The sequence below is a fragment of the Malaclemys terrapin genome, chromosome 2, assembly GCF_027887155.1.
Source record: "Malaclemys terrapin pileata isolate rMalTer1 chromosome 2, rMalTer1.hap1, whole genome shotgun sequence".
In the NCBI taxonomy this organism is placed as follows: domain Eukaryota; kingdom Metazoa; phylum Chordata; order Testudines; family Emydidae; genus Malaclemys; species Malaclemys terrapin.
In genome coordinates, this window is record NC_071506.1 from 67,072,445 (window position 1) to 67,090,576 (window position 18,132).

Below are 18,132 nucleotides of genomic sequence, written 5' to 3' on the forward strand. Positions count from 1 at the left end.
CATAAATTGTTTTGGTTGTAAGAACAGCCCAGTCCCACTTTATGTAAGGGAGGACAGAAACAGGCAGTCACATTGTAATTGCACTAGTTATGCTTTTTGATAACTAAAAAATACTCAGTCATGAAGTGAATTATCAAGATGAGAATTAGTTCAAATACAGTTTTGTTAATATGCCTGGATCCAAACAGAATATGCATTAAGAACACCAACTATGTAACAAGTAAATCAGTCATGGTTTTTAACTGTTGGTTATGAATTAGTAATAATTACATACTGAAAAGCAAAACCAGGGTGCTAACACTCCAATGTAATTTCACTGATTACAATATGCTTATAAGGTGTGGTGCATTTTAAAACATGAATTTTGGCTAATCTTTAAAATGTCTTTCAGTTAAATTAATTGAAACAGCAAAAAATGTTAGGAATAAATTACTGAATCACTCTAAAATTCCTATTAAGATACTTATAGAAAGCATTTTCATGGTTAATAGATGGATCACAGTGTTTCAAACTACTGATGGCCAGATCCTGCTCCCTTCAAAATATAGGGGAGATTTGCCACTGACTTAACCCAGGGGAAAAAATGAATTTTGAGCAGGTGGTTCCAGGCTTAAATTCATGGTGCTCTATATGCAGAGCAAGACAATATGCTGTCTTTTTTTTTTTTCTGACACATTAAGCACAATAATGCAATTTCAAAATATTGCAGGTCTTATTCTTACCTTGGTGCCTGTAAAAGACACTTTTTTCAAACCTTAACAGTGTAAATGCTTGGGCTGTGCATATATGCCAAAGAGAATTAAATTAAGTGTAAAAATTACCTTTTAACCCTTTCTTAAAGAGGATGATTACATCCTAAATATTTGAATCTTGCAACAAGATACTGTTCTCCAGATACTGATGTAAGATAACCAGAGGCTATAAAAATACAAAGCACGACTTTCATGATGTGCTATCTTTCAAAAAGCTAATTTGGGAGCAGAAATTCTTTAACTTTTCCATTCATAAATTGTTCATATTTATCTTCAGACTTCATACATTTTCTTGTAAGGCAAGCTATCCTTTAGAGATTTCCCCAAATTCTGTCTGCAGCTTCAAATGCTTTGTAAGTCTGTATTGGTGCAACTGCACTCTGTCTTTGTTTTCAAAGCTTGTCTTGTTTGGATGTTTATTTAGGCAAATAAAAAGATAACATCTAAAGAGAACTCTAACCTCAAGCAGAGTGATCATTCAAATTAAATTAACCATAGAAAAACATGGTTTATTTCTAAGCAGAATGATTCTTCCTGTGGAGTTTCAGCCTCCATTTTCAGAAGCCACAATCGGTTAGGATATCCAAATACATGATATCTGCTCACTTTGTCCGAACAATGGTCTATGCCAACTGGCAAAGTGTTCCTTTGTTCTATGGCTGCTGTTGATACTGCCCTTCTGTTGCTGTGTAGAAATCATCTAGCACACTCTGTAAATAATCAAATGTTGGCCTCTCTTCTGCTTTATCTTTCCAGCATGTTTTCATGATATCATAAAGCTCAGCTGGGCAGGTTTCCATGCGTGGCATGCGGTACCCACGCTGAAGAGCAACCATCACATCAGCATTACTCATACCTAAAACAAAAAAAATGATTTTAGAAGCAGATTTGTGTGTTAAAGATCAGATTAGAGCCCCTTCTTTTGCTGCTATTCCACACCCCAAAAACTCAAGTTAATTAATCTAAGGGGACATGGCAAGTTTTTGTTTACCTTTTTTAATTAAAGCTAGCAAAGAGACACGGTAAATGAGAAATATTTTGCGATCTCCTGGCAATTTACTCGAACTACAGTATTGTCTTGGGGGTCAGGGTCCCCATTGTACTAGATGCTGTGCATATACACAGTAAGACAGTCTCTGCCTCACAGAGCTTAAATATAAATTCACATGCAAAAACCCTTTAATGTAGGGTTAAGGTTGTAGAGAGTGCTCTGTGTTCCTCATGCCTTTCCAGAACACAAGTTAAATTCCAAAAATCCAACTGCTGGAAAACCAGGATATAGAGGGTTTTTCCTCAAGGCCCTCTCTGTATTCACAACTTGTGAGCTGTGACATGTCAGGCTCTGTAACTACTTTGAAAAGCTGTGTCATGCGCTCTCTTTCACGAGGGAGATACGCTATTCTCCATAAGGGATATGACTCCATGGCCATTGCTCCTTCATGATCATTGCAGACAATGAATGGAATAAACCTTTGTGTCCTCAGGACTATATTTTCTCAAGCCTAGCTTTCAGCTTTGTAAATAGTTTAGAGTAGCCTAGGCTAGTTTAGTGTAAGCAGCCCTTCCATTGTCCCAGGAGACCTTAGTACGTTACCTGGATTATGTCCAGCCTGAAACCCCTAAGGCCTTCAAGAGGTGCACCTCTTACCCATTGATAATACTGGAGTCAGAATCCCATGTTTTGATCACTCAGTAATCTTATTTACTGTTTTTGAGACACCTTTACTGCCTGCACCTAAAGGGGGAGATCTTCCAATGGGCCCATTGATGGAACCAACACCACCCTCTGTGCAGAGCTTCTCTTACACAGGACCCAAGAGACACTTTACCAGTCTGGTCTCAGCACTACCTTCAATCATCTCTTTAGCCCTAACCTGCAAGACATTCCCTCACCCTGCACAATCTGGTTTTGGTTAAATCTAAAGCAACATTGAAGAACAAACTGGCACAGCCTTTTAAAGTGGCAGAAGCCTCAGTAACCATCGTGCCTACTCCTCACCTAGTACTGACACACCAATTCTGAGGCCATCCTTGAGCTCAGATGCCTTTCTTAATACTTCATGACCAGACTAGATGTTTGATTGTGTAATAACACGTTTCCCCAGAGGAGTTGTTTCCTCTTTATTCTGTTTTACATCCTTTCTCTTCTGTATACCCAGACCCATGGGGCCTCTCAAATAGCACCATGGTAATTTCATCTGTGTACTCCTTCGGAACTGAATGCTCAACCCTACAAACTTGGTCTCACTGGTTTGGATCCTAATGACATCTTCAACTTGGGTAAACCAGCCAAGTTTTTTATTAATGGGTTTTCAGAGTGGCATCCTAGTACCAGATACTTCGTTCCCTCTCTCTTTGCACTCAATCTGTGGGCACATTATGTTGGGAGGAGACCTGTATGTTGGTAACCCCTTGGGCAAATGCCCCCAAATTTGTGCCACACACTCTACTCCTACCTTTGCTGTGGCACAGTAAGTTTCAAGGCACTCTGCCTATGTATGGGGATTTTAGAGTACTTAGAAAAATCAGCTGTGAACAGAAACCCTGCTGCAACCGTGACTACTGAAGAGTTGCTAGACAACAGCTGAGAGTAAGGTACTGTGTAGTAGTATCAGCAGAAGGGAATTGAAGCAGAGTGTGATTAAATGCTTTGGCCAAAGTCACATACAAGCAATCTGTGATAAAACTGAGAATTGAACCCAGATCATCTGAGTGACAGTCTGGCATCTTAACTACAAGATCATTCATTCTTGGGAGGGATAGCTCAGTTGTTTGAGCATTGGCCTGCTAAACCCAGGGTTGTGAGTTCAATCCTTGAGGGGGCCACTTAAGGATCTGGGGCAAAAATCAGTACTTGGTCCTGCTAGTGAAGGCAGGGGGCTGGACTCTATGCCCTTTCAGAGTCCCTTCCAGTCTCTGAGATAAGATAATATGGAGATATACCTATTACATTATACTCACTACCATTTGTTTCAGAGCATAGGATAGAGAATAATTGTATTTGGAGGAGCAGAGGCAAACAGTCTTTGTCATTCTCACCATTATACAGCCTTGACAGAAGCAAAGCAAGGGGGAAGCAGGATAAATCCAGAAAAGCAGGAAGAAGAGCTTTCAGGGAATGCTTCCATCTTCCCTCAAACTTGCAGCTGCCCCTCTTTCCCTAAAACGCACAAAATAACCAAAGCCTCTTGTGAAAATTGTGACGCCTGAGGAAGGCTTCCAGGAGCTGTAAACTAGTCCGACAGAAGAGAGAGTGGCCAGATGTAGCACAAGGAATCTGGATGATAGAACAGTGACTTTCAAAGAACTAACAAGAACTGCAAGGTGCTTTATACCCACAGCAGTCTGTGCAGAAGCTGCTTTTCCTATCACATCAAACCTACCAGAAAGGGGAGCAAGAATCAGATGCTTTATTTTCTATTCTGCATAAGCTTAGAAGACCATCACCTCTGAAATGCAAGAGGAAAAGGCAGCTTGAATAGTAAAGAGGAAACATCAAAGTGCACGCAAAAGTTAGCGAATAACATCTACTGGGCCAGATTCAGATCACCCGTGTATTTCTGAAGTAATTGCATTAGAACCAAGAGTTATTCTGGTGTAGCCGATCAGAATGCGGCCAATAAAAAGTTCCTTTTTTCGCTCAACAAGCGGGGGAGAAGATAACTGTGCGTCAGTAAACCATACTGTCAACTGGCAGATGTGAATGAAGTGGTGAACAAAGCTAAGCACATTTCCGAGACTAACACAGTCATTAGATGGAAGGGATAGTGTTACATTGTATTTAACAGCACATTTGGCCAGCTTATTTACAGACAGTAGTGTTAGAAATAAAGGAAAGCACTTGTTTGGTCTCTAAACTACAGGATGAGTACTGCAGCAAGGCTGCTGGGGGCAACAGGACAGAACAAAGGAAATATGCTCAAATGAGAATATGGAGGGGAGTTTAATGCTTTACTTTGCTAAGGGAGAACCAAATTATGCCTGGTTCTCTGCGGATGCACAGAGAAGAGGGTCTGCTCTCTCCATGTGTCAGTTATGGACTCCACAGTCTCAAAGGGGCAGAAAGGAGGTAAATCCATTTATCTCCATAAAGTGAGCCAACATACACTGGGAAAGCAGGACGTAGTGTCTAACAAGATAGTGGAAGCTGTGCAGGCACTTTACAACTGAATTGGCAACTTCATTTATATATTCAAAATGTCTCTATGAATGACAATTATAACATTTGTGAAAGTTCTGCCATCCACAGTACCTTATTGGATGAATAAGCCAATGCTTTTTTCCTTTTAAAAGAAACAGTGATGGGTGTCCACTCTTGCAGTGCTTTAAGGTGAGGTCTTATATTTTTTAACATTTATATTTTAATTCCCTGCATATAATTGCTTAAATATTAACACTGGAAACTAGCCTGAGTCAGAGAATTTAGATCCAGCTCCAAACATTTCCAAACTTCAGAGATGTTTGGATCCAGGGTTTTGGTTTCAGCCCAGCACAAAAATAGATCTCTGGTATGAAATCTGGATCTGGATCAGAACTCTTCATTTGGGCCCATGTTTAATATTTGCATTCAATTTTCCATATGGTGAAAAGCCTTGAAATGATCCCAGTTACAACAGTGCAAATGCACTTGCTTTGGCATCAAAGTAGCTTTTGAGAATATCAGTGGAACAGGATGTCGTCATAGGACAAGAGTCGCTTGCTGCTACGCAAATGCAGAGCAAAGGTCAAGGCACTTATGGAAAATAAAAGTAGAGAGCAAGTCAATGAGACATTTATCTGCCATACAAAATGCTCCGATGCTCTATTACAATGACTTTATTTTTGTAGAGTTAATAATGTTATCTGATGAGCGTCAGTGCACAAGAACAACAGGTGCTCACCAGGGGCTTCATCCTGCCAGGTGTTAAGCACGCTAGCTCCAATCCCAAAAAGCATGCAAGCATGTTCCTATTTTTAAGCAGTAAATAGTGCCATTGAATGGGACTGTTCATGTACTTAAGTGCTTTGCTTGATCAGGGCTAGAATGTTCAGCATTTTGCCAGATCAAGCCCTGCAGCATTACCGTTCTTTCTGCTACATTCTGAACGCAGGGGGCAAATATGCCCATTTTGTGCTTCAGCCAATTTTGTGAAAATCCCAACTGTAAAAATGATTTCTAGTTTTCAAGAGAATACTGGGGAGTTCTTTCTTTTAAGCAACATTTATTAATGACACATTTTAAGAACACATGCCAAGACACAACATGATGAGCATGTATACAAATGTGTATACTGAATAAATATTTCCCAGCTATACAGCTTGATTGGTTGTCATAGATTCTGGTACAAGTTAAAGATACAAAGGAGTAGCAGTGTCTCTCTAATTTTCCAAGACATTATTATGGGTAGACTATTTCTTAATGAACAGTTTCACCAGAACCATATATTACTTAATTGAAATTCAGCCTGAATGCACATCTTACACAGTTCATGATCTTGTACGGGATGCTAACTTACGAGTTTGAGGCAGTGCTAACAAAAGTTAGCCATTAAACTTGATAGGATGCAGAACTAATTCCTTATGTTGAGCCCTCTTATTTTACTAACATCCAGTATTGTTAGGAGTAACTGATCACAGGTGTGGAGGTAGAATCTAGATCTGAAAGGAGGTACATGTAATAGCAGATGATGCCATTGCAATGTGAGTTTGAATGTATCCAATATTTGACATATTGTATGATCAGCTGGAAATTAGTTTCTCAACAACTGGTTCAGATTGTTTGCCTACAAAATCAGATATTTGCATTTTATATTTCAAACTAGTTTCTGTAACTAGAAATCCCCCTAATCACTTCAAGATTATCAGAAAGAAAAACAGCCGTTGAACTTAGTTTTCTTGACTGTAAACGTTTTCTGCCAAATTGTACGTTTATACTCCCTTCATGCTGGTGTTAACCCCTTGTCAAATATAATTCAAACCATTTCACAGAGCTTTAAGCTGACTGCATATAAGACCTTCGATTTAGTTAGCTAGTTTTCAACTGTTAGTAAAAAAATGTTGTAAGGTATTCTTACTAGAGCTGATTATTTTTTATTTATCTATATATTTATTATTTTATACTATTTATTATTTCTCCTTTAGAGGGACTCATTTTGCCTGGCTACTAAATATTGGTAGGACAAAGTTAGGACATAACACTCCAGGAAGAAAACTATGTCCCAGACTCGTTCTTACCCATCTAACTTGCTAAGCTGTGTTTTCACAGCTGTTTGCCAGTCCCACAGTTATTTTGGTTACATGTATTACATTTTCAGTATAAAGCAGGAGATTTTAACTTTGTATTTTAAATTCTTCAAATGAAACATATTTCTCTCTCTCTCTCTCTCTCTCTCTCTCTCTCTCGTGCTGGAGAAAGCCTCTTAAAACCTGCCAACAGAGTGATGTAAGGGTTAGAGTTCCCCTTCCAATCTCTGGATACAGTTAATTCATCCCTGACGTATATGAATTTATCTATGTAGCTCATTGAATATCATGGTTGGAAGGGACCTCAGGAGGTCATCTAGTCCAGCCCCCTGCTCAAAGCAGGACCTAATCCACAACTAAATCATCCCAGCCAGGGCTCTGTCAAGCCTGACCTTAAAAACCTCTAAGGAAGGAGATTCTACCACCTCCCTAGGTAACCCATTCTGTGCTTCATCACCCTCCTAGTGAAGAAATTTTTCCTAATATCCAACCTCAACCTCCCCCACTGCAACTTGAGACCATTACTCCTTGTTGTGTCATCTGGTACCACTGAGAACAGTCTAGATCCATCCTCTTTGGAACCCCCTTTCAGGTAGTTGAAAGCAGCTATCAAATCCCCTCTCATTCTTCTCTTCTGCAGACTAAATAATCCCAGTTCCCTCAGCCTCTCCTCATGAGTCATGTGCTTCAGCCCCCTAATCATTTTTGTTGCCCTCTGCTGGACTCTTTCCAATTTTTCCACATCTGTCTTGTAGTGTGGGGCCTAAAACTGGACAGAGTACTCCAGATGAGGCCTCACCAATACCGAATAGAGGGGAATGATCACGTCCTTCGATCTGCTGGCAATGCCCCTACTTATACAGCCCAAAATGTCATTAGCCTTCTTGGCAACAAGGGCACACTGCTGACTCATATCCAGCTTCTCATCCACTGTAACCTCTAGGTCCTTTTCTGCAGAACTGCTGCCTAGCCACTCGGTCCCTACTCTGTAGCAATGCATGGGACTAAGTGTGGGACTCTGCAGAGAATTACTATTTTTCCGGTGGGATGCCTCAGACTGCACTGGGTATTAGGTATTTTTAAAAAAAAAAAAAAAGTCCTCGGGGAGGATATTGCCCAGACTTTTCTCAAAGGACACCCTTTCTCTCACTCGTTTAAAATCAAACAGGTGGAACACTGTACTGTACTGTCAATATACTCCACATATTTTCCTGGAACAAAGCATAAATGGCAGCATGGCACTGCTTTTATGGAAGTAAAGATGGAAATAGGATTTGTTGCAAAACTTTAAAACAAATGTTTTTTGTGAGGTTCTAGGTTTTTCTTTTAATATCTCTGCACAAACCCAGGCACACATTTTACATTTCACAATTATAATTCTTAATAGCAAACTTCAAGATACCCACGGATAGGTAAATTGGGTGACCCTCAAAATGTTAAGCATTTGGATTCAGTTAGGATAAGCATGTATATCAGACTACCTCAGCTTTAGGGAGGATACCACACACCCTCCCACCACACACAACTTCCACCTGATACTTTCTTGAGGAAGTGGCACCTAATGGTTGATTAACTCACTCTAGTATGTTGAGTGGGTGTCTGCTGGGCCTGCTACCCATTCACATATTCAGGCCCTTACCTATCAGAGCATTTAAACATGTTTAACTTTAAGCATGTGAACAGTCCCACTGACTTGAGTAGTCCCATTGAAGTCAAGAAGTACTGACGTGCTTAAGTGGTTTGCTGGATCAGAGTTTTCAGGAGCAGTGAACATACCTACATTCACTCTACCTTTTCTGGAGGTGACCTGGTCAATACACTTTCCCCTATTCTAATCTGATGGAGACTCACCCTTCCCCTCTTTCTCGTTAGAGGAGCAACTGGAAAGTCTGGCCCCCCCAATCCAGTTGGGGATGGCAGGCCTGCTCCCACCATTCTAGCCCAGCAGGGCTTGAACTCCCTGCTCTAGCCCTTTGAAGCTTTATGCAATCTGGGATGCAAACCTCCAAACTGCTTGTACAGTGGTGCTTTGAGTGTTTTCAGAGTTTAAACAGCCAGAGCTGTAGGCCCTAGCAGAATGCATTTCTAGGAACTCCTGCGCTTGAATGGGTATATGCAGCCGTCAACTACCCTGGGATATATTAAGAGGGAAGATGGAAGGCCTCTAGGACTCTTTGTCCTCAAAATTATACCATCCAGTAAGTGCAGATGGTGGGTATATAGGAGTGTGGTTAAACCTTCCAACTTTCCCTCAGAAAGATGGGTGATTCTTAAGTGTACTTTTCAGAACCTCAAAGGTGAAGCTCAATGTGTATTTACATGATGGCATTCTACTTCCTGGAATGCTTGTGGGAGTTGATAAATGATGCTTGAGCCAGGGGAAATAGATGTTATGTATCATTGTGGAGTGCCAGTTCAGCTATAGTTAAGGCTGAGAACCTCTTCCTGTTTAAAGGACAACTTTTTCTAAATGTTCTAAATGCTGCTTGTTTATTTGGATTGTTTTGAAATTTGCTGTGCCTCATGGACGTATGGGGTAGGGAAATGGTCCAAATGTGGGGTCATTTGAGCAAGGAGCTCCCTCGATACAGCCTCTTGGGAAAAAAAACATTTCATAAAGTCCACAGATTCTACCCTTTTTTCTTTCTTTTTTTTTTTTTTTTTTGCACACACCTGGGGCTCAAACCATGGATCTGATCATCCCCCAGCTGCTCTCACTCACTCAACAATTTATCTCAGCTAGTGCACGGCACCCACTGCCCCTTTGGGGAAGCAATACTGAAAACATTATTAAAGGAAGAGTCTAGCTTTCTAGAATGGAATGTAACAAACACTCGCATGCCAAACAGATTGTAATGTACACATGCAGAAAAAGACCAGGCAAGAGGGTTTCCAGTCAGCCAACTTTCACATGACCTTGATGGCGCGAGGAGACCTCCGGTGGCCCTAGAACCTGAGCTACATCCCAGCACTGTAACTTCAGACCGTACCCTTGGCAGAAGTCCAAAGAAGATCTGTAGGCATGCTGCTGCTATCTGCTTCTGCAAAGTGATAGTTCTTGGTTTTTTTGTTTTTAACTTCTGGGAAATGTAATCTGACTACAGCAGATAATTCAGAAGTGGATCATACTATTTTCAAAAAGAAATGACACATACATTTGTGGCAGAGTGCTGGGGATGTGAGGAGTGCAGGGAGATGAGAAAAGATTAAAGGGTGGAAGAGTAGAGTGGAATGAGGTAGGGGGGTTTAAGGCTGCGGCAAGGGGAGGGAGCGGGGCTTGGGGGCTAAAGTCCGGGTGGGGATGGACACTAGGATTTGGGACAGGGGGTAGGTGGCAGTGGGAGGATTAGGAGCAAGTGGGCTGTCAGCTTCACCTTCTCCCCTGCTGTGTGTGCTGGGATCTGGAGGGGCCCCTAGCGCCTCCCTCTGCCCCCCCTCGTGTGTGCCAGGACCTGAGGGGTCCTGCCACTCTCTCCCTGGCCCCTCCTGGGCTTGCCCTTCTGGGTGGTCTGAGACCTTTTCCCTGCCCCTGTGTGTGCCCTGGGATCTGGGGTCTCTGCCTCTCCAGGGCATGGTCTGAACCCCTCTCCCTGCTCCTGTCTGTGTACCAGAATCTAGAAACCCTGAAAATAACACAAATTTAAACCTTTGAAAAACCAGGAAATATGGTCTGTGCTAATGCAACCTTAAATCTGCCCTCTTTGAGCTCCTCCCCAATACCCCTATACCATTTATACTTGCACTCCGCTTTTGTACACCGTGCAGAACACTCAGGGGACAAGGCACGTCACCATGTGGGATAGAGCCTAACACCTTCTATTTGCTGAGGTGTGATGTACTGAAGAGACCTACCTACGCCTGCCCTTTACTCAAACATAGCCCACGCCACATAAACAACCCTACCTCTGCTAAATTTTACAGCCCCTTCACCCTTATACACAGGATGCCATCTAATACTATACTTCCATTTACCCATAGACCAGTGATTCTCAAACTTTTGTACTAGTGACCCCTTTCACACAGAAAGCCTCTGAGTGTGACCCCCCCCTTATAAATTAAAAACACTTTTAAATAATTTTAACACCATTATAAATGGTGGATGCCAAGCGGGGTCTGGGGTGAGGGCTAACAGCTCACAACCCCCCATGTAATAACCTCACAACCCCCTAAGGGGTCCCGACTGCCATTTTGAGAACCCCTGCCATAGACCATGCTCGTACCCCACCTCACTGTCCCCACGGCGAGAAGACACTTCTGTCCCACTATTGGCATAACTTACATAGCTCATTGCTGAAATGCGGCATACTGGATCTCTCAAGGCACCTCTTTTCACACCGGGAAGAGGGCAGGGAGCAAGGCTTAGCTGCCCCCCCCCCCCCAAAAAAAGCCCCCCCAGGTGTCCTCATATCACAATCACACATCCCACAAGTTGGTCCAACTAATCCTGCCACCATGCTACACAGCTAGACCAATACTGTGGTCTGCGGTGCATGCAAATAATTCCCAGTGGCTCCTGCCAGCTCCAGAGTGGCAGAGTTAAGGTTGTGTTAGCATCTCCATTACTTTCACTCTTTCTTTACTGGTTTTCAGCTGTATGACCTTCTGTATGACCAGCTGTGCTTGACCTTCTGGAAAGGCATGAGATACCACCAGGCAATTTTAATTCTGCGTTATCGAAGTTTTTTGTTGGTCATATCTATCTATCACCTACAAGGTTTTTCCGTTTGCTTAAGCCAGGGAAACTACGTAACACATGCGTTTTCCTGTAAAAATATCTTCAAAGAAAAATAGATCAACATTAGGTTGCTTAATCAGGTCTGCCTAATGTAAGAAACCTCCAGTGTAGCCCTATGTCCCAGTTACCTTATCACCGAAGTGCCAATATTCCAATGGAAAATCAGTACTTCTCTAAATTCCGCTTTCATGTTCTTTTGTAGCGCCTAATGCTGACAAAATATTATGGCTGTTTATGTAAAAGCCGAATTGCTTAGTTGGTTTCATTTGAAATTCCACCTATTCAGGAGCTACATTTCACTACTTACAAACAGCAATGATACACGATCTTAGAACTCGTAATGATAGCTGTCTAGTCTATCATTAAACCATTTGAAGTGAGCTTTGGAAAATCAGGCTCAGTGACAATTATTGGAATTCAGCATTTGCTACAATTTTAACATCATTTGAGTACAAAAACATACTATCTAAGTACAGCAGTGCAGGATTTGTATTTTAGATTACACATAACTTGCTGATTTAAAGCTCCCCCAAAGTTGCATGCAGTGTTAGGTACATATAAAATGGCTGAGAGTTTTCAAAATTCTTTGAGGTAGCCTGCAGTATGCACACTTCAGATCTACAGTGCTGCCATTATTGTAAGATATTCACTTTTTCCCCCCTCAGTTAACTCTTTTCTGTGACTCTCCAAAAGAGCATCAAAATATAAATAACGTAATGATATATAAGCAAATGTCCATACCTGGATAAGGGATTTTTCCAAAGGTAACAATTTCATACAGAAGAATTCCAAAGGACCACACATCAGACTTAATAGTAAAGGAACCAAAGTTAATTGCTTCTGGTGCTGTCCATTTAATAGGGAATTTTGCACCTAAGAAACAATATATTCTCAATTAACCAAGTATATAAGTTGCTTGAAAAATATAACTACTAACATATCTTATAGACATCTATTATTTCCATTAAGTATAGGGTATACAGTGAGTATTCAGTACAAAATCCTGTCTTTATCTTAGGGGTCTTAAAAGGTACTAGCTGCTCTTCCTGTCCCAGAGTTATTGTACAGATGCAGTGCTTAATTTGTGCCAGGGCTGAACCCCGGCACCTCTAGGCTTGGCAGTTCATAGCCTCTGGGCTTGCTGCATCAGTTATGAATGTAAAACAATTGCTTGAGTCCTGGAACCTCTTTAATTACAAACTAAGCACTGTACAGATGTACTAAGAGCTGGATCAGATGGAACCACCACGATGTACTCTCACACACCCTGTGTGTCTCCTGGAAGTCTCAGAGAAGTTAAGAATTGAATTTGGGGTTTTCAAAGGAACCTAACTCAGTTTCTAACTTCCTTAGTCTCCTTTTACATTATATATATATATATATATTTTTTTTTTTTCCTCTCACCCCATAGGTTGTTTCAGACCAACTGGAATGATAGTGTGGGGAAAACTTTTTCACAGACACGAAATGCCATATTTGTATGAGTGAACTGAAGACTTCGTTCTAAGGTGTTGTGAGCCCAACACCTTTCACAACTACTACATTTACTTACAAATTTAGACAGAAAAAATAAAAGTTATACATTGCTTTTCAACCCACCATTGTCTATCCTCTATTGTCCTCTATATTTATCAGTTCAGAATCAAAAGATGAGAGTTTTCATGTAATGGTTGTGCCACTCAAATACTTTGCATCGCTGTCATTAATATTACCCCTAACTAACTCCATTCCATATACAGAATCTTGACTTCCCTGGGAGTTTTGCCTTTGTAAGAAATGCAGAATTAGGCACAAGTCTACCTTCAATATAATTTTTAATTGATTTAATCCTTTGTTTCATGTCCAACTATATTAAACGAAACAAGCAAGCTGGTGCAGAGCGAATTCTAACCATATTTTAAAATCCTCTCACTTCTACTTACCACCTCTATTGTGGAAAGGATGCTCGAGCACATCTCATTTATGCGTTTGAGGATAAAAACGAATACTAACATTTTCTCTTAGCAATTAAGAAAAATTCAGTTCATTGTCTAATTCAACTAGATGAAAAGCTTTGCTATGTTATGCCAAATAGTTAATTAGTTTGATTTGTAAAATGTATTGTGTTGCTTAAAGAAGGTACAAACTGTACTTTTCATAAACTTTCTAGTTTGAACAATCTGGAATGAGGGGAGAGAGTAATTTTTAAGAACAGCTTTGTCATTAGAACACCGTATTTAACATATTATTCTGGCATTTTTCACACTGTGCTATGTGCTTCTCATTTTTATGTTAAACAAATACCTAAATCTGTGTCTCTTAACAGAATGAGTTTTACAGAGCTGAAAAATATAAATTGATACATACCTTCCCGTGCTGTATATTCGTTATCTTCAATTACTCTGGCTAGTCCAAAATCAGCAATTTTGCACATCAGTGAATCCGAAACCAGAACGTTAGCTGCTCTCAGATCTCTATGAATGTAGTTTTTCCTTTCTATGTATGCCATTCCCTCTGCAATCTGTAAAATGAGTAGTGCTTTCATTTTTGGTATTTTTGCAGCACACTGTATCATCCTAAGCTACTATGAGCTCTTCTCCTTTACCACATCAGTACACCTTCATTAATTACTATAGCATCAACTGTGTTGAGCATTTTACATATATATGGGGGCAAAGTCCCTGCCCAGAAAAGCTTTTAGCGTAAGGGTCAATCCTGCAAATCTTCACTCAAAATAGACATCTCAGTGATTCTAAAAGGACTGCTTGGGTGAATAAGTGTTTGCAGGATTGGGCCCTCCACACCCACATCCATTACAGTCCCTGATTGGGCAGAGAATTTATGCACATGCTAAGTCCCACTGATTCAGTTAGGCATGTGTTTACAAGCCTTCCTGAATCAGGGCCTTCATACTAATAAAGAAATATTAAAATTATGTTGTGGGATTTCTTCCCCAAAAATTCCCTATAGAAAAACTGGTGATAAATTAACATGTTCAAATAATAAAATGGAATAGGATTAATAAATAAATAAAAGCCTTGTATGGATTTCCTATTACAGTGTCCCCCTTTTAAAGGGGAGATTAGGCAAGAAAGTAGCCTTTGAAGTGTTAGCAAAACGGCAAATTATAAGATCAGCCATACTGGGTCAGACCAAAGGTCCATCTAGCCCAGTATCCTGTCTTCCGACAGTGGCCAATGCCAGGTGCTTCAGAGGGAATGAACAGAACAGGTAATCATCAAGTGATCCATCCCATTGCTCATTCCCAGCTTCTGGCAAATAGATGCTAGGGACACCATCCCTGCCCATCTTGGCTGATGGGCATGATGGACCTATCCTCCATGAATTTTTCTAGGTCTTTTTTGAACCCTGTTATAGTCTTGGCCTTCACAACATCCTCTGGCAAAGAGTTCCACAGGTTGCTAATATAATACACCTCTACCTCGATATAACGCTATCCTCGGGAACCAAAAAGTCTTACCGTGTTATAGGTGGAACTGCGTTATATTGAACTTGCTTTGATCCACCGGAGAGCGCAGCCCCCCCCTTCCCCCGGTCTCCCTCCCGCAGCACTGCTTTACCGCGTTATATCTGAATTCGTGTTATATCGGGTCACGTTATATCGAGGTAGCGGTGTATCTAATACAAATTTGAACATTTTCAAGAAAATTATCATACAGAGGTCAATTAGCTTTGTGCTTATTCCCATTTACTGTATGCATCTGTTCATACACTAGGAATGTTTGGCAAAACCCTGCTCTTACGTACCCTAATTTCATACGTAAACAAAGAAAAAAATTGTAATTTTATTTCATAACTATCCAAACCAAATTAAAAGTGGTAAATATTTTGGCAGTTATCAGAGATGATTTTTCAGCATTTGCCCAGATCATTACTTCATTTTTAAAATGGTGTGTGAAAACATAGGGTGATATACTCATATACCACCAAAGCATGTCCGAGTTGCTGTACGGGACAATAAACCTTGCACACTTGGAAAGCCACTGCCAAACAAGGAACCCGGACTACACAGACTAATCTGCTCTGATACTGCTCTTCCAAAATTCCTGTGGATGGTATGTTATAATACCCTTCCTCTTGTATGGGGAAAACACTGCTGTCTGTTCTGTGGATATGCTGGGGTAGGAAGAGAACATAGGAAACTTTTTCAAACCCCAATCCACCGGCGCATTAGCGGTCTCCTTGTCAGTGCAGGAGAAGTTAGCACCAGTCTGCATGTCGTGTGGCTGCCTTTGCACTGCCACAGGTGTACAGGGGCTTGCTCCATTTTGTGCTAGACAGAGCATCTGACTCTAATTAAAAAAAAAAAAAAAAAAGTAGACACTTCCGCTAATGTCATAAAAAAGTCCCTGACAGGCAACCCAAGTGCATTGGCAAGCATTTATAACAGCTACCGCACACTCTTTGTTCCTCTTTTTTGAGGCAGGCAATGGAAAAACAACAGCATTTCCCTCTCCTCCTTCCCCTCCCTCCCCGTGAGCATTTTCTTATAAACCAATATATGCGGCAGTGCAGCTTCTTCAGACAAGCATGTGCAGTTCCAATTGTAAAACAGAAATAAAGGTTCTCAGGCTGAACCAAAAAAAGGATTTTTACCAATATTTTGTGATGAACAGAATGCATGTGTGTGAATCTTTTATATCCATAAATGACATGAAAGGAGTAGCTGCTATGACTTGCACTACTTGCTGCGAAGGGTCTTTTTTGGGGATGTACAGACTGGCCATAAGATGGGATAGTGAATTCTGTGCCCCTAGCCCCACACAAAGTTGGATTACTTGGGTTTGGGGAGGAAGCAGAGAGCAAACTATAATTGGTACTGATGTCGGTTTTATCTGGTTTGACAATAACTCAGTTGATAGGCAGAAAAGTGCACTGAAGGAATCAACTTTCCCATCATTCCCCTGCACACATTAACAGGAACGGTCAATGTGGCATAGTGAACAGGACAACACTATGGGATACAGACTGTGATGGTTACTTTTAATTTCTATATGTACTTCCACAACCCTGCCACCAATATCCCAGTAAAGCTGTAGGAAAGAACTTAAAAAAAAAAAAAAAAAAGAAACAATAAAATATTGGGCCAGATCCTTTGACATCAACAGAGCTGATTTACATCAGCTGACGATCTGGCCCTTTATTTAAAAAAAAAAGGGATCCATTACATTTTGAGCAATTTTGAACTCAAAATTACTCTTTTTCCATGACATTTCAGGACAATCTTTTGTCTGCACTGAATCAGGTGGAAGTTCATGCCCCCCAGACTCCATCCCAGCAATTACTTCCCTCTCCCTCAGCTCCTCCATTACCCTGGACATCCCCAAACCTCTGCACTGCTTCTGAGAAGTGTGGGAAATACATTTCTGTGTTGTATTTTAAATGAATTATTACTAAGAATTCTGTATTAATATGCCTAGTAAGGAATCTGTTTGTCAAAAAACATTTCCTGAATCTTTTTTGTCATCTGTTGCTGACAGGTATTTTGAAATAAATTACCAAAATAATTGAAACTGGCGTGATTGTACTGTGTTATTTTGACAAATAAAATATGCAGAATTTTGCAGCATTTTAAAATATTTTGTGCAAGAATTTTTAATTTTTTGGTGCAGAATTCCCCCAGGAGTAAAGAGGGGGTGAGAAGCAAAGTAACTGAAAACTGGTTTATACTTTTACACAAATAAACAATGCTCAGGTGTGGCATAAGCCACTCTCCATAGTAAGGGGTGACACAGAGGTTCAACCACTAAACAGGAGCTTCCATGTGCATTGTAATAATTATATATTCTAATAATCATCATCTGAGTTTCATTGACAAATCACAAATCATTGATTATATGTAAAAATCAAGTAATGAGCATGAAAATGAAGTCACTCTCGCCCATTCACGTAAAGATAGTTTACACACAAAAATCAGCAACCAAACAGCTGTTGTTCAGCTACATGCAAACTCTAGACAGGCCTATGAGGTTGGTTTTGGTTTTGGTTTTGATTTTATTGCCTATATGGTAGGTAGGGCTGCCAATAAAACCTGGAGGTTTTAATCACATGACATAATCTTTAATTCCTGAAGACTCCAGGACAATCCTGGAGGGTTGGCAACCCTAGTTAGGACATAGCGTAGCTCCACACTTTCTACATTTACTGCATGACTGTGATTATTAAACAAATAATATTCTATTTTCCCCCCTTTAAATATTTATTGCCAGGGTTCCAGGATTACCAGGACTATATATATATATATATATATATACACACACACACATACATACACACACACACACATATATATATAAATCCAATCTCCAAACAGTAAAACTATGTACGTAGCATCAGAATGTTGAATGATCCAGCATCCCATCGCTGAAATAAACCATTCCATAAACCAGCCTCTCTACTGCAAAGCTACATAGAAAAATACAC

General features: G+C 40.6%; 1 protein-coding gene across 2 annotated transcripts in view; it reads right to left on the reverse strand.

The window, feature by feature from the left end:
* Window positions 1-712: 712 nt before the first annotated feature.
* Window positions 713-18,132, reverse strand: part of LYN (LYN proto-oncogene, Src family tyrosine kinase) — a 90,738-nt gene continuing 73,318 nt past the window's right edge. For both annotated transcript variants that reach the window (XM_054018430.1, XM_054018429.1), the window contains exons 11-13: window positions 14,056-14,209; window positions 12,451-12,582; window positions 713-1,608 (exon numbers count right to left, since the gene is read on the reverse strand). In XM_054018430.1, coding sequence (XP_053874405.1) covers window positions 1,406-1,608; window positions 12,451-12,582; window positions 14,056-14,209 — 489 coding nt within the window. In that variant the 3' untranslated portion in view covers window positions 713-1,405. The remainder of the gene's footprint in view (window positions 1,609-12,450; window positions 12,583-14,055; window positions 14,210-18,132) is intronic.